We start from the raw sequence: 15,090 nt of genomic DNA, 5'->3' as shown, positions 1-15,090 counted from the left end.
GATTCTTTCACAAAGCATCTTTTTTTTTAATGCGGAAAGCGCATTCAAGAAACTTGCAAGTTCTTACAGTTGCAGGAATCCACGTATTTATTCCAGTCCTCTAATTGTACGCAGTTTTCATAGATACACAAATGCCTAAAAAAAACCCCACATTTGTATAGGAAGATGTATAATTTGTTAAAAAAAAAAACCTTCCCAAACACATTTTCTGCGTGGGAAACCTGTGTATTTCTGTACAAAATTCCCAGCGAAGTCCCAGGGCACAATTATTATGTGAAAATAGCACAGAAACCCTAATATTCACACAGAGGAGAGGGGAATTTCTTGTGATTATTCTTGCATTGAGGAAAGAAAGAAGTGAATATCAACATACCTGTTAGAAACAATGTACAATTATAGGATGGGCTAGTCTGTATCTAAATTTAACATACAGGTGTCATTTACATGTAGTTTTAAATGGGGTCATAAGTAAATTACTAAAGGGAAGGGAGTGCAGCATCTGAAGATGGGTGCATTTGGATACCAGCCGACCCAGATTACCAAGTGAGCTTACACTGAGAAGAAAGCTCAGCAAAACATCCCAGAATGTGGATTTCATATTGCTGTTATTTGTTCCTAATATGCATTGTTGCCCTCTAAGCACCTGCTGCCCAAACCTTAGGAAAGACAGCATTTCTTAAATCAAAATCTTTTTAATATTGCAGCCTAAAGCAGAGCATACGGATGCATCTAAGCCTACCACAAAAGTGCCACAGGTGGGGAAAGCACCCCAAACGCAGCCACAAGGAATAGCAACAGGAGGTTAGTAAACATTCTACTTTTGTATGGGGACCTTTTCCGTTGTTGCCATAAAAGTGAACTCTAAAACCATTCAGTGCAGACCAACTAAAAATATTCTGAGAGAGATCCACAAAAGGATAAATGCTTTGGGAACAATAATAGTCTAGCCATTTTTGAGAAACTGCAAGTAGCTTCTGGTGTGAGAGAACTGGCCGTTGCCCAGGGGATGCCTGGATGTTTTACCATCCTTGTGGGAGGCTACTCTCATGTCCCCACGTGGGGAGTTGGAGCTGACAAGAGGGAGCTCAACCCGCTCTCCCCAGGTTCAAACCATTGACCTGTCAGTTTACCACACTGCACCACCGGGGGGCTCCTAGTCTAGCCATGATGGGTCATAAAGGATAGGGCAGAAAGTGTTGATTCTGTTCTTAGGAAGCTAGCCTTAAGCAGTTCACAGAAAAGACGGTGCAAATAATGATGCCTAAAAGCCACCTCCTAACATTGTATGTTGGATATATGAGTCTTTTTTTACAACTGTGAAAAATGAATGTCTCCACTTCCTGTCTCATTGGAAAATATTTTGTCATAATTTAGCTTATTTTTACTGAGAAGTGTGAAGCCTTTTTTGTATTTTTGTGGCTCTATATTGATTCTTGTCAAGATGTCACACATATTGACAAAGTAATCTTTTTATAGTTTTAAAGTTCCTAATTCAGTATTTTCTGTTATAAGTGATTGGAAAGAGAAAGGAGAAAAACAATATATGTGAAATAAGTCAAAAGGAAAACTGCAAAATGACCCAAACTGTAACCACCTTCACCTGTCCAAGGTGACAAAATACACTGAAATCAATGTACTGAAATCATCATCTGATTCCTCAACAGGTATTAGATTGGGTCCTAAACCAGCTGGAGCACCCACCTCTGCAGGCGCAGCAGCTGGGCAGCCAGGAGCCGAAGGAGAAAGTGTCTTTTCCAAAATCCTGCCGGGAGGCGCAGCAGAACAAGCAGGCAAACTGACTGAAGGTAAGATGTTTCTGGGCCATTTTTTCCTGCACGTACTATCTCAAAAGCTTGAAGGATATATTTCTGAGAATGATTTATCTTCAAGTTCACATACTTGAACTAGTGCAAAAACTGTATTTTAGTTTAGATCCATACGAAAGTGAGGAGGGAGGAATAAATTTACAAGCAAGCACAAAGGAGAGCAATTGCATGAAGACTATGCCGTCACAATGTGGATTTACTTATGAGATAGTAAAAGCACTGAAGAACATGGCACTAATGTAAATGGCACAAATCAGAACATGATATTTTGTCTGAGGATCCATTTTTTAAAAAAAAAAACTCAAATGAAGTTGCTTTATACTTAGTTAGGCACTGAGTTCCATAGCCTAGCACTGTATGCTCTGAACAGCAATGGATCTGCAAGTGTTCAGGTAAACCCAGCCACTGGAGATGGAGATGTTAGAAACTTGCATTCACTATGCTATAGCCTCTCTTATATCACAAGCTGGCTTCCACAAAGCATGTAAAAATAGGAACAACTTACATGGATGTAGAGATAGAAACAGAAACTAAACGTTATTATCAATGGACAAACTGATACGGGGTGAAAATCCCAAGTCTGTTGTTCTAAATGGCTTTGCACTCCCGTAGAAGAACCAGGTACAAAGTTTGGAATCCTAATTCTAGACTCCAGAAAAGTAAATAGGGGCAGGTACTATATTTCTTAATTGCCTCCATATTATATTACTAAAATAGATTCTTCATAAGGCTGCTCTTTAAAGAGTGTTCAAAAATTACAGTTAGCAAGAAATCTTTTTGTTTTAAAATGCAGCAGTCAGGATATTTTGCTTGTCCATGTTAAGGTTATATTAAACAAAATCTGCCTCATTTGTGTTTGGGCCTAATGGAAGGTACTGATAGAGTCCTAAATAGTAATCCTCCACCCTGTGAGCAAGATGCAGGTCATGGGAAGCCCACCTCTGGCCCACAAGCTTCCTTGTTATATCTGTAATGCTGAATAACTTGAGATGAGGATATCTGAAGTACGGCTTCTACCTGCATGAACTCGGCCTGCCAGTTATAGTCAACATAGAAGAATCTTCTGTGTACAGTATTGCATTGCTGATGAACATGCAACTAGAATGAATATTTATTTATTTATTTATTTATTTACTATACTTGTATACCGCCTTTCTAGGCCTTATCGGTGACTCAAGGCCATTTACAAGTCAGTACACATAACAACTAGAGAGGGATGTCTTTACAGGCAGGCAGGATTTTTTTTTATTTCACCAAATATTTAAGACTTTTATTGACTGCAATTCCTACTGATTCACCTTGAGGAATTTCCAGAAGTGGAAAGGTGGGACAGAAAGAGAGACAGACAGTATGTTACAGAGGTAGAAAGCTTTTTCCAGGGTGACAGCCCAATAAGTTCCAGGCTGGCACATTGGTGGCTCTGTGCCATTAGGCAATACCACATCCCATAGCTGGTAGAATGTCCAGACACAGATCTCTCTCTCACACACACACACACATTCCCTCATATACAGATGCATGCACACTACTTTGCACATGGGGAAAGGGTTATTTTCAGGGTGGTTATAGTGTTCCTGTCATGACAAGCACTTCTCCCCATATATTCCCTGTGCTTCTTTTGGAGAGCCTCATTGGAGCATAGTAAGGAAGAAATCCTTGTCTCTAGTCACTGAATGGATGTAACAGAAAAAGGGAAGCTAATGGGCTGGATGGGGGCCTCAATCCCTATCATATAAAGATAAGATGGAAAGTATGCTAGATGTGGTGTTGACATGGCAATTCAGACATACATTTTCTTTTCTTTACACCCATAGCTGTGTCAGCTTTTGGCAAGAAATTCACATCATTTTGGTGAGAAAATGCCACTGGGTAAGTCGCTTTGAGCCATGTATATTCCCAATAGTCAATAACCTAATAATGAATATATCTACCTTGGCTATTGAAAGATCCCTGAAATCATTTTGTATTTCATACCTGGGTTCTACTGGTGCTCCCCAGAGAAACCTTTAATGGTTCCAATATCTTGACATAAGTTACCTAATTGCTCCCTTACAACTCTCTGTCCCTTTCCCTTTCATATTTGCAGTTTAACTGATAATTTCCATTCTTTTTTAGTAAACGTGCCATTTGCTTTATGAATAAAAATCTCTTCCTCTCATGTCTCTCTCTCTTGCCCTAGTAGGAGTTTGAGAGAATAGTGGAAATCTCATCATTGCACTAGAAAAACCTATGAAGAATCATCCATTGGAATTCAGTCTGCTGCTCCAGACTCTGGGTATAACAGTGAGTGTCAACAATTAACTCTGTTCTTTTATCCATTTCATTTGATCTACAATAAAAATGGAATCAGATCATCTACTTTCAATAACATGTTCCTCTCTGCTTTTTATGAGTTCCCTTCGTTCTGTTTTAGTTCATGTCCTGTTCTACCATTTCTGTCTCTCTGCTTCCTCTCATTCTGCTCCTGGTGCCTACAGCAGAGATAGTAATTCTTCAGCCCTCTGAATGCAGCTCCTGTTCACTGTAGGTAGCATAGTGAATGGTGAGGAATGCTGGATGTAAGACTGATGATGGAGGGCAAATAGCCAACAGACTGACAAACAGGAAATGCTTGTGCAGTGGAATAAGTTAGGGTTGTAATCGCTGGCAGAGGAGAAATTCTTAAAGAATGAGAGAGATGGAAAGGAACAATGACATTCCCAAAGGTAAGAGCAGAAGACAGAGGAAAATAAGTGTGGATATATTTCTCATACAAAAGTACCAGAAGCCACAAACCCTAGAGCAGGAAGAGACAAATTTAAATCATAGAATCATAGAGTTCGAAGAGACCTCGTGGGCCATCCAGTCCAATCCCCTGCCAAGAAGCAGGAAAATCGCAAAGTACCCCCAACAGGTGGCCATCCAGCCTCTGTTTAAAAGCCTCCAAAGATACCAGATGACATAATATATAAAGATATTTGTGTAGCTGGCTTCTTATTTTTTCTGAGAGACCACCATCCCTTAGAATTCATTTAAAATAATTTTGTGGCCATAGTTGTTCTGGGAGAAGAAACTGCGATTGGCTGCAGAAAGAAGCAACAATTCCACTCTATACACTTCACCTCTCTGTAGAATGGGAGGGCTCTTACAGGAACAGGAAAAGAAGATGCTGTTTTGTCCATTACTGGGTATACATTTACTGAGAAAGGTGAGGAGCCCATATGGTGAATAATTTTTCCCCATGGAGGGTCTGGAAAACGCACAGCACGTAGTTATGCTCTGCCTCTGTATGCCTTTCAGTTCCAGTACACTGGCAGTACAGGGCTGTTTTAAGTGTTTAGCCATTAGGGTTGTAGCCTTAAGCCAAGAATTGAGAGAACAGCCTTGTCCTGCTGTCCCGATTCCAGCCCATGAGTGTCCTTGGACCTTTTCCACTTACAGCACAGTCTCCTTTCACGGCTTCGTCCGGGATGTTTAATCAATTATAGAAAGCTCCCTGAAAAGACTGCATGATTTCTGATTTGGGGGCAGTATGAACTTATCCCAGCTGAAGTAAGTGAGTAGCTTCTTTCCCTTCCTGCTTCAATGTATAAGATGCAATTGAAACTGAACTTGTAGTTCAAATGATATGGGAAGATTCCCTATATCTTTTGAACTTGTAGTTCAAAAGATATAGGGAAATGCCTGGGGTTTTTTTTTTTATTCTAATCTTATAGCACACTGTAGCTATACAGAACAAATGAGATGTTATTGGTGAACACCCAAAGGGGATCAGGAAATTTGTGCCAAACCATGATAAGGCAAGAAATGTTGTTTCCTTTTGTTGAATCCTGTAAATATAATTGACTTATATTTTTGTTTTGTATTCCTATGAAGCTTTTGAAACCATGGAAAACAGTAGACGGCTGAAAGTGGAGATGTATATACAGATGTCTGCCTGTGGATCCTTAGGGCATCTGAGTCAACTATCAGAAGAGGCTTTCCAGTGCCACTCAGTGTCAGCCCTCTGGTTCGTACTGTCTGAGCCCCAAAAGGTGAAGACAGGATCTTAGCCTGAGAAGATGTACATAAGAGATGTGTTTACAGACCATGGATGGGCCTGTTGCAACTTGTCACGCAGGCTGGCCACTACCCTGATGCTAGAGGCGATGTCTGGCCCTCCAGAGACTATTCATGGCTGTGGTTCCATTTGTGCCTAGGGTCTAATGCTGGGAGCCATGGCCCTTTCTTGAGATTATACACAGAGTTTCACTTACTGAATTTTAACTCTAGAATCTTCATAGGTTTTTCTCACTTTCCAAGATATGCTTGAGCTGAGGGCTGGGAGCTAGATGCTCCATTTTCCTTCACATTCCAGTTTGCCCCGTAAATCCCTCCACCTGCACAGTGTTTGTTCCCTCTCATCATCCCTGCCAGTGGAAAGCATGGGACGAAGAGAACTCCGACTAGGACCTAACACTGTTTCACTACTGAGATAAGAGGCCATAGGACTCTGAAAGGCAGTGCGAACTGGCTGACTATTGACTGAAGCAAATGCTGGCCAGGCATGTCTATCAGCCACCCAAAGCCATCCTGAAGCCATTCTAAAGCATTCAAGTGGCAGTGCTTTCCATTGTTAGTGTTGAGCATTGTTTTATGTATGCCTGGGGATCATTTTTATTTAAAAAACAGCCTTAATCATTCCACTTTTATTTACGTGTATACCTCATCGACACCCAAGAATTGAGGGTCTGGATTTTTGTGTGTGAGAGGTTCCTTTTTTGTTTTGTTTTGTTTTTTTTTACTTTGTATCCAACATACTGCTTTCCTCTTTGCTTTGTACTGAATTAGCATATGGGCTGTTGTCGGTAGAAGCAATAGAGTGCAGAAGGCTATCAAGAGCACAATCTAGTATTGATGAGATCAGGAGAGCTTGCCTCTGCCATTCCTCCTTCCTACTACTGTGCAATTCAAGTCCTTCTTAAGCCATTACTGGTGGGCATGCTCAAATTGATGGAGGAGCTACTTGGAGCAGATTATTGTCGAACCTGCTAGTACAGAGCTCTTAGCACTGTAACCTGTGCGAGAGCCAAAAGAAAACCCTGTGAAACAGCTCCTTTCTTTTGCTGTAAAGAATTCTGCACGTGTACAGATGCTCTGGTTCCCATTTGTCTGTGCTGTCTGTTTCCTGCCCGTCTCTTGTCCACGCTGAGCATGCTCAAGAACAACAATTCATTGGTGTGACCCATAGGAGCTTCCATTCACCATGGGTAACAGCAAAATGATTCTCATGTCTAATGTTCTATGCAATGAAATAACAAAAAATTTTAAAGAACAACTGTTAATATTTAATAAGTTCAATGTTATGTATAAGGATTTAATTGCAAATGTGCTATCAAGAATCTGGATAGATATCTTTATATCAAACACCTGTGTGTATGAAGTTTTCAATTAGTGGCATGCTTGACCCGTTTGAGGGACACTTTTGCCAAAGGGTAGCCATAGAGCCGGTGACTGTCTCCGTCTGTCGTAGAGCATGGCTTGCTACTTCTCTGCACGGTTTCATCTACTTAGAGTGCTTGCCGTTTTTTGCTTGAGGTTAATTTTTTTTCTCTCCAGTTGGTTCATCTTCTCTATTGAATGCCATTAGCAGATTTATGCACTTGTTATTGAAGACCTATCAGTGACACCATTATGTGTAATTATCCTGCCGAATGTAACACCAGATGTTCTCCTCTGAACTACATTAACTCTCCTACCTTTGCTGCATCTGTCCCTGCAGTAGCCATTAGTGTACACTTCTAGGGGATCCTAGGCATTGTTTAGACCTTAAGCCCATTCATCCTGTCCAAGAAATTGATCAAACTCTTCTCTAGATGTGAGAACTCCAAGCTAGGGAAGGTGCTACAAGCATGGAAGTTACTATCAAATTGTGTAAGCATGTCTAAAACAGCTCTTCTATAAGGAAGTGCAGATATACAACCAAATTTGCTTTCCTAGGTTCAGAACCTGAGGATGCAGTGATGATAGCTGTTTTCATTAAAGCATCATTAATGAATAAAGAGCCCCCAAACCACAGGTTCTGAAACTTGGAGATTAAGAACTAATGAAAGGTGTAAGTTAAGGTGAGGCAGATTTTAAAATATGGAACAATTATTTCCAGCGTGCCCGTACTGTTGGTGCAATAATGGCATAACAACTTTTCCTACACAGACAGAAGGACTTCTCCAAAACTGGGAAAAATCAGTGTAACTTTTTAAGTCAGAGAAAGGTGAGGAAGAAAGTTTAAGATCCTAATATCTCTTGAAAGCATAAGGCTTTCCTCTCTTATGATTGATGCACTTGACAAGGACATTCCATGTCCTGACTGCTGCTGTCCACTTCATAATGGCATGGGCTCATCAAGAGAGGCTATAATGTACAAGGGAGAATATTTTTCATAGTCCATACTGGTAAATATTAAAGATTCTCAAGGCACTTCTGCTCCTGCAGAGACTGAAATCAAGGTCAACGTGTCAAAGAGAAGCTGGCTGGTCAGTCTGTAGAAGGCCAATTTCACACATCATCACATAGAAGCAAACCTGAGCACCAATAGCACACTGAGTATGGATCAGTAGTTAATCATATCTTCAAGCTAGTGCTCCTGTATGATACTGACACAAGCTTGCAGCTGTGTTGCATACCCTCAGATTTTGTGTTTAAAAGGCATTGGATGTACACTAAAAATATAATAAATCTGACGTGGCCCTTTGGCAGCTGGTGGAATCACATGAACTTTCCACAGTTATTTATCTGAATCTACATTGTTTTAATAAGCCTTAGTGTTATGAAAGAGTAAATTGAATAATTAGCACACAGAGTGATGCAGCACATCACCAAAAAGCACTACCTTGAAACTCTTAAGAGAGACAACAGCCTTCCACGGTCATCAACGGCTCAGGGCAAAATCATACTTTACAATGTGTTTGGACAGCAATGATTGACAGCAATTACCTACACTCTTGATTACTCAGATTTGTGTCCACCAGGAGGTGTAAGCCAAGCCTTAGAAAAAGCAGGTACCTTTTCATGTCAGGCACATGTGCATTCGCATCTGCCTGAGGAAGAGGCACAGTCATCTCCACTTTATGTGAACTTGAGAAGGGCAACCAGGGCGGGCTGAATCCCATGAACTAAGTGGGCTTCAGAAACTGTGTACCTAGCCTTTGGTTGCATGTGCAAAATTGTAAGCATGAAGGTGTGCTGGTGACTATTCAGTGGCTCACAAAAACAGAATTCTGCTCCTCAGTAAAGAGGCAGATGCCTACATAACCTTTAGCACTTTCTGCCCCTGCTGTTCTGGTAGTTCGAGTGACCATAAAGTCTGAATACCTCTAAGCCTTAAGCTAATACCTTCGTGAAGAGGTAGGGTTACAAAGTGGGAGTTCTTGCTTTTGTGTGTATGTAGAATAGACGCTTTTTCTGGAGTAGCCAACCTATTGGTTTTCGCCAGCATTTCATAAAGTAGTTGATTATAACCTTGAACATTCAGGGAAGAGAGAAAAGCAAGGGTGACACAAGTTGTCCCTCATAATTGATAATGCTCTTAAAAGCATTATCAAAACCTTGGAATAGAAAGTCTGAGAGCAATAAGAAAGGCCAGAACACCTCATCTTAGAAACACTACTTGCATACTTTATGGATAAATTAATTGCATGTTAATGCTGGTCCCAGTTAAAGACTCAGTATTACCATCAATACTTAGGTTGCATAGTCTTAGTTTACACAAGGCTTGTGGCCTTCAGGGCAGCAGCTGAGTGCATTAATCTTTCAAAAAGGCATAATGGAAATTGTTTCCAAAAGAAGAGAAAGAAGATGGGAAAGGATGTTAAATACTTCTGATAGAACTACATCTAGTGTGAAAAGTTTGCACAGCAGGCATTGCTTCAGTTAGGATGGCAAGCTGGGCCAGAGAGACTCCCATCTCCCTCATGCTGCATCCTGGAACAAGCCTTTGCTTCCATCTTGAGCTGAATGAGGCATTTGGCAGTGGCAACTGCCATTTTCTCGCCACCCAGCTCCATCCCATCCTTATCAGGACTCCCCAGCAATGACAAGTGCATAATCTGAGGGTGCTTCTTCAGGGCTCTAGGTTGAATTTGAGTCCCCTACAGGTTTTCTCAACAGTGGCTGCTACAATCTCCCTCCATCTGCACCCCCATCCCTCCCATTGTAAATATATGTACAGTGTGTAAAAAAGAAAATAAAAAAATCTCATGTGAAGAACAAAAAAGTAAAAAGAAAACAATCAATTCACAGGTCCCTTTTGTGGGGCTCCATCTTAATGACCAGCACACCTGCCAACTCTTGCTTTTGTGTACAAAAAAAAGAAAAGATCAACAAACAAAGCCTGGTGTTTGTGACTGGCTCCTTTGGACTGTTCCTCTTCTTGCGAAGCATAGCAGAGTCTTGTAAAGTTGTTGTGGCTGTCACATGGCACATACCTTCCATGCCCTTCTCCTGCCTTCCATGTATCTTGAATTCCCTACACTCTTTTTTATTTTGTTTTTTAAATTATTAATTATTATTATTGTTTTGGAGGTGGGAGAGGTTCTGTATAACAATCAAACAAAACAACCCATCCATCCAACAAAAGAAGTTTACAGTTGTAAGTGCAATGACCTAAATCCTTTATCTAAACATTGTAAATGATGTGTGTGTCCTGCTGTGCTCTGTGAGAACTTGTAGTAATTTCAGTGTACCACCTCATGTATTGTGATTCCGTATGGCAAGTTGCCCTACAAAGTATTTCTGTGGAAAACAGAATAAAAGGACTTGATATGATTCACAAGCTACTCTGGCTTCATCCCTGCCTGCTGGGGACATAAGAAGTTGGGGACAGGTGCTCACTCACCTAAAGCCAATATTAGACCCAGTGTAGCAAATTGTAACGAAAGAACTTAATGGAACTAGCTCTAACTAGAGTACCAGTTAGAGCTAACAATTGGGTCTAATCATCTAGGACTCTATTGCTTTGAGAGTCCAACAGGGGAGTCACTTACTATCTTACTTCAAGACCTACACAGAGAGATGATAAATCCAGATCTGGAGCAAAATTTGGAAGTAGTGATCCGAGTAGAACATACATTGTCCCAGCATAGCATAAATATTTGCTGAGTTATGTAATGCTAGCACTTTACACAGCTTTCACCTTCTTTCATGAAGTGCAATGTGTACTGAAATATGTCTCAGGAGCCTTACTGTATATCTGTAACACTTTCACCTATGGAACTGCTTCCACCAATATTCAGCTGGATAAATCAATTTTACATTACAAAAAAAGAAAGGCCCTTTCTATGTACAGCATAACCTAGGTCTGGATATGTCACCAAACAAGATTATGATTATAGTTACTCAGAATTAGTTACTCTGCCACTAAGCTACAATTCTTCTAACAAAAGGCTGTTTCACATATTTACCCAGCAAGCGTAAATAATATACAGTATATGGTTGAATATTTCCTCCCCACTTTGTATTTGATTCAAGTGCTTTATATAACTATACAAAGAACAAAATGTGGTTGAGAAAATTACAGATTGTCCTCACGTATGTACTTTTTTGTACTTGAAAACACAACTCATCATCACCTTGTAAGAGAAATTTTCAGAGATAGGCACATTCGACTATTTCAGTGTAAGCGGTGAAGTAAGCTGTGACACGAAGCCCCTCACATTTCCTGCCTAGAGCATATATGGTTCTGTTAATCAGACACTCTAGCCCCACCAGAAAGTGAGGGAAATTGAAATCCAGGTCACAGAATCAAAGAGTTGGAAGGAACCCCAAGGATCCTCCAGTCCAATCCCCTGCCATGCAAGTCTGCACAATCAAAACACTCCAGAGAAGGAGACTTCACCACACTCCCAGGCAGTATAATTTACTGCCAAACAGGAGGTTTTTCCTAATGTTAGGTGGAATCTCTTTTCATGCAATTTGAATCCATTGTTCTGTGTCCTAGTCTCTACAGCAGCAGAAAAACATGCTTGCCCTCTCCTCAGTGTGACAGCCTTTCACATATTTAAACATGGCTATCATGTTACCTCTCCACCTCTCAGCCTCCATGGTAAACATAACCATGATTTTTAGCCTAGGATTGAACAGCATGATCTTTTGCTCCTTTTCTGTACTGGTCCCCTTACATATTTTTCAGTATATTGATATTGGGCACACAAATATACATGACGCCAAACTGCTAACAGATCATCAGAAAACAGAGGACACACAATCTTTACACACAAGCACAACTCATATGACCCAAGGCTTGAAGCATGGACCTTCAGCACATATTCCTCAGGAAGAGGGTGGGATTTGCTGTGATTTCTAATAGAGGAAACTGCAATGAGACTTGCTGAAGACTTTGTGCTTCTCAACTAAATGACTTCTCTCATTTTTTACTGCTTATCCTCCATCCTTCCTCCACCCACCGCTTGTGTTACCCTGCCGAGGTCTTTCTCACCCACCCACCCTGTGAGGATGCAGCTCCCACTCTGCGCTCACACAGCCATCTGCTACCCAGTGTTTCATGTTGCTGTTCAGCTGATTAGGAACACACTGGCAATGCCAATCAGCCAGAGTTTCACTTATCATTACCCTCCAAGCACACTGTCATGAGGTCAGTTTCCCACCCAGCTTTGTCAGGGGGAATCTTCTGATGGCTGAAATACCATTGCCCATCTCAGTGGGGAAATAGTTCCCACAGAGACTTAAGTCATTAGCGAGCTGGGCAGGGGGTTGACGCCTGTTGCTTACTGAAGCAGCTTCCTGCTAGGATCCCCATCCATTCACAGTGCCAATGAGCTGCCTGCAGGCCGGGAGATGCACAGCTTTCCTGTGGGAGTCACACGGCATGTGCTATTCCCCATTCAGAACTGGCACAGGAACACTTCAGTCCCACGCAGCCAGTGCTAGCAGGGAACAGCGTCAGGCACCCTTTGTTTGCCAAGCATCTGGTCTATTCCACCGTTCCCTGAAAATGGCATATGTCAACTTTAAAGAGAAATCGCTTTGGGTCCTGAGCGGCTCCACCAAGTACAGTACGCACAGGAGAGCTTGTGAACATTACTTTTCAGACTACATCTCCCAGAATGGCAGTAGTCATGTTAGCTAAGGGCTCCTGGGAGTTGTAATCTGAAAGATAACATTCCTAAGCTTTGACACATAGCAAGAGTAAAAATGAAATGAAGCCACAGACTGCTATTACTCACATTCTTTACGAGCTTGAGTATATCCAACAACAAGGTTTGTGTTTCTTTGAATACTTCTCACTGTCTAGGTTGATGCTAATGGGCCATGGAGCAGCTAGAATACCCCTTCATTGTGTTCACTTTGGAGGCTGCTAAAGGGTGCAATGCTCCTTTAACCATCATAAGTGTACTGTGGAAACAATCTGTGTCCATGAAACACTATCCAGAAAAATGACTTGGTATCTAAAATGTCTGGCTTGAGTTAGGAAGGGGCGGGGGGGGGGGGGAGGATGAATGCAAAAGTAACTGAGGAGTTCAAACTAGTACAACTGCCAACATGGTAGCGTGACGAGCAAGCTACGGCCTCGTCACTGATGAAATACAAGCCTAAGGGTGGGTGATTTAGAACTGTCTTTCATATGCAATAGACATCAAGGGGAAGAAGTTTGAACAACTGGCTCGCCACTCTCTCCAGAGGTGAACTACTAAATTTGTAAATAAGGTGCCGAGGTCAAAGTGGCATGAGCTATGTGTGCAGGTGTTCATTTTTATTATTCCTGAAGGCTGAGGCTTCAATCTCACACTGGACAGCTGCCTCCTGGCCATCTGAGTTTTTTATTCCACTAGATGGAAAAATTCAAATGTGGCTGAATATTAAAGCAGCCCCGTTGTCACACTGAAGGCTGGAGAACGAGATCAAAAACCCTCATAACTAAAGGCACTGATTTTAAAAGTGTTCCTGATCTCATTTGCATCACAACTCAGAAGAATGGAAAATACATTTTCAATTCAAAGCAGAGTAACAATCTCACCAAGCTGAATATGACTACGGAAAAAATAAATTGCTCACCTAAATTACTTGATTAAAATTGAAGGGGGAAATGGAGGAAAAACCTCTGTACGACTAATGGGCTCAGACTCCTATCAGTTCAGCACACACCCAAACAATGCAAAACCTAAGTGCAGTTCATTTTAAAATATAGAATTTATCTTTTAAAAGTAAGAAGATAGGTTTTTTTGGTATAATGATTTGAATTTTGGTCTAGGACAGTAGGGGACCAGGGCTGGAATCCCTGCTCAGCCATGGGAGCTTACTGGGTGATCTAGAGCAAGTCACACACTCTCAGCTTCGGAGAAAGGCAAGGCCAGACCTTTTCTAAATAAATTTTTACCAAGAAAATCCAGTTTAGAGTTGCTAGAAGTCAGAATGGCAGCACACAACAAAAGAAGAAATTGTGATATTTAGTTTGTGAGACTAGTAGGAAAGAAAAAGCCTATATAAGACTAAAACATTTTTATTGCACATATACATATTATAATAAATTGGTTCACTTTTATCCTTTTTCACAGCTCAGACATGCACACGGAGAAAGCTACTACCCAAAATACTCCATCTGATTTCTCACCTCACCCATCTCTTCTGTAGAGGCCAATATCTTGGAGGAAGATTGATTATTTTTACTCCATTTTTGTATCCATGGTGACACAAAGCTGCCTAAAATTATAAAGTACAAATTAAACAGCAAAAGTTTTTTCAAAGCATTTTAAAATAACAGAAGAGAGACAGTGGTATGTAATTATTTAGATGTTGGAATACAATGGATGGCCTTTTGCAAACTGTTTCCGTCTCCAAGGAAGGCAAAAGCAAACCCCCAATGAACAAATCTTGTCAAGAAAATCCCATGATAGGTTAACTTTATGATCACCATAAGACCTGAAGGTATACAGGAAGGCCAAAAATATATCCAACACCAGCCAATTAAAACCACCTGAAACCCAAGGCCTGCTGAAGCAAATATTTTTCAATAAATGTCTAATGGTGCATATATGCTGTAGAAGTAATGCAATTGGACACCTCTTTAACTGCTCTATACTATGGGAACTTGGGAGTTGTTGTTTGGCGGAACAATAGCACTCTTTAGCAGAGAAGGCTAACGACCTTGTAAACCCACAACTGTCATGATTCCATACTATTGAGCCATGGCAGTTAAAGTGGTGTCAAATTGCATTGCTTCTACAGGGTAGATGCACCCTCAGACTTTTATTGAAAAATATTTGCTACTATAGTGTATATGTACCCATGCAGA

At 41.0% G+C, this 15,090-nt stretch overlaps 1 protein-coding gene across 2 annotated transcripts in view; it reads left to right on the top strand.

Moving 5' to 3' along the window:
* BSN (bassoon presynaptic cytomatrix protein) overlaps window positions 1-10,614 on the top strand; it is a 253,500-nt gene extending 242,886 nt beyond the window's left edge. The window contains exons 8-12 of one of the 2 annotated variants that reach the window (XM_060765755.2): window positions 705-801; window positions 1,665-1,805; window positions 3,641-3,695; window positions 4,009-4,109; window positions 5,682-10,614. In XM_060765755.2, coding sequence (XP_060621738.2) covers window positions 705-801; window positions 1,665-1,805; window positions 3,641-3,681 — 279 coding nt within the window. In that variant the 3' untranslated portion in view covers window positions 3,682-3,695; window positions 4,009-4,109; window positions 5,682-10,614. Of the gene's footprint in view, window positions 1-704; window positions 802-1,664; window positions 1,806-3,640; window positions 3,696-4,005; window positions 4,110-5,681 lie in introns of both variants that reach the window. The other variant, XM_060765756.2, reaches the window with a different exon arrangement.
* The last annotated feature ends 4,476 nt before the right edge of the window (window positions 10,615-15,090 follow it).

Source organism: Anolis sagrei, chromosome 2 (assembly GCF_037176765.1).
Source record: "Anolis sagrei isolate rAnoSag1 chromosome 2, rAnoSag1.mat, whole genome shotgun sequence".
Taxonomy (NCBI): Eukaryota; Metazoa; Chordata; class Lepidosauria; order Squamata; family Dactyloidae; genus Anolis; species Anolis sagrei.
The sequence above is the reverse complement of the archived record's forward strand: the minus strand, read 5'-3'. Positions and strand labels throughout refer to the sequence as shown.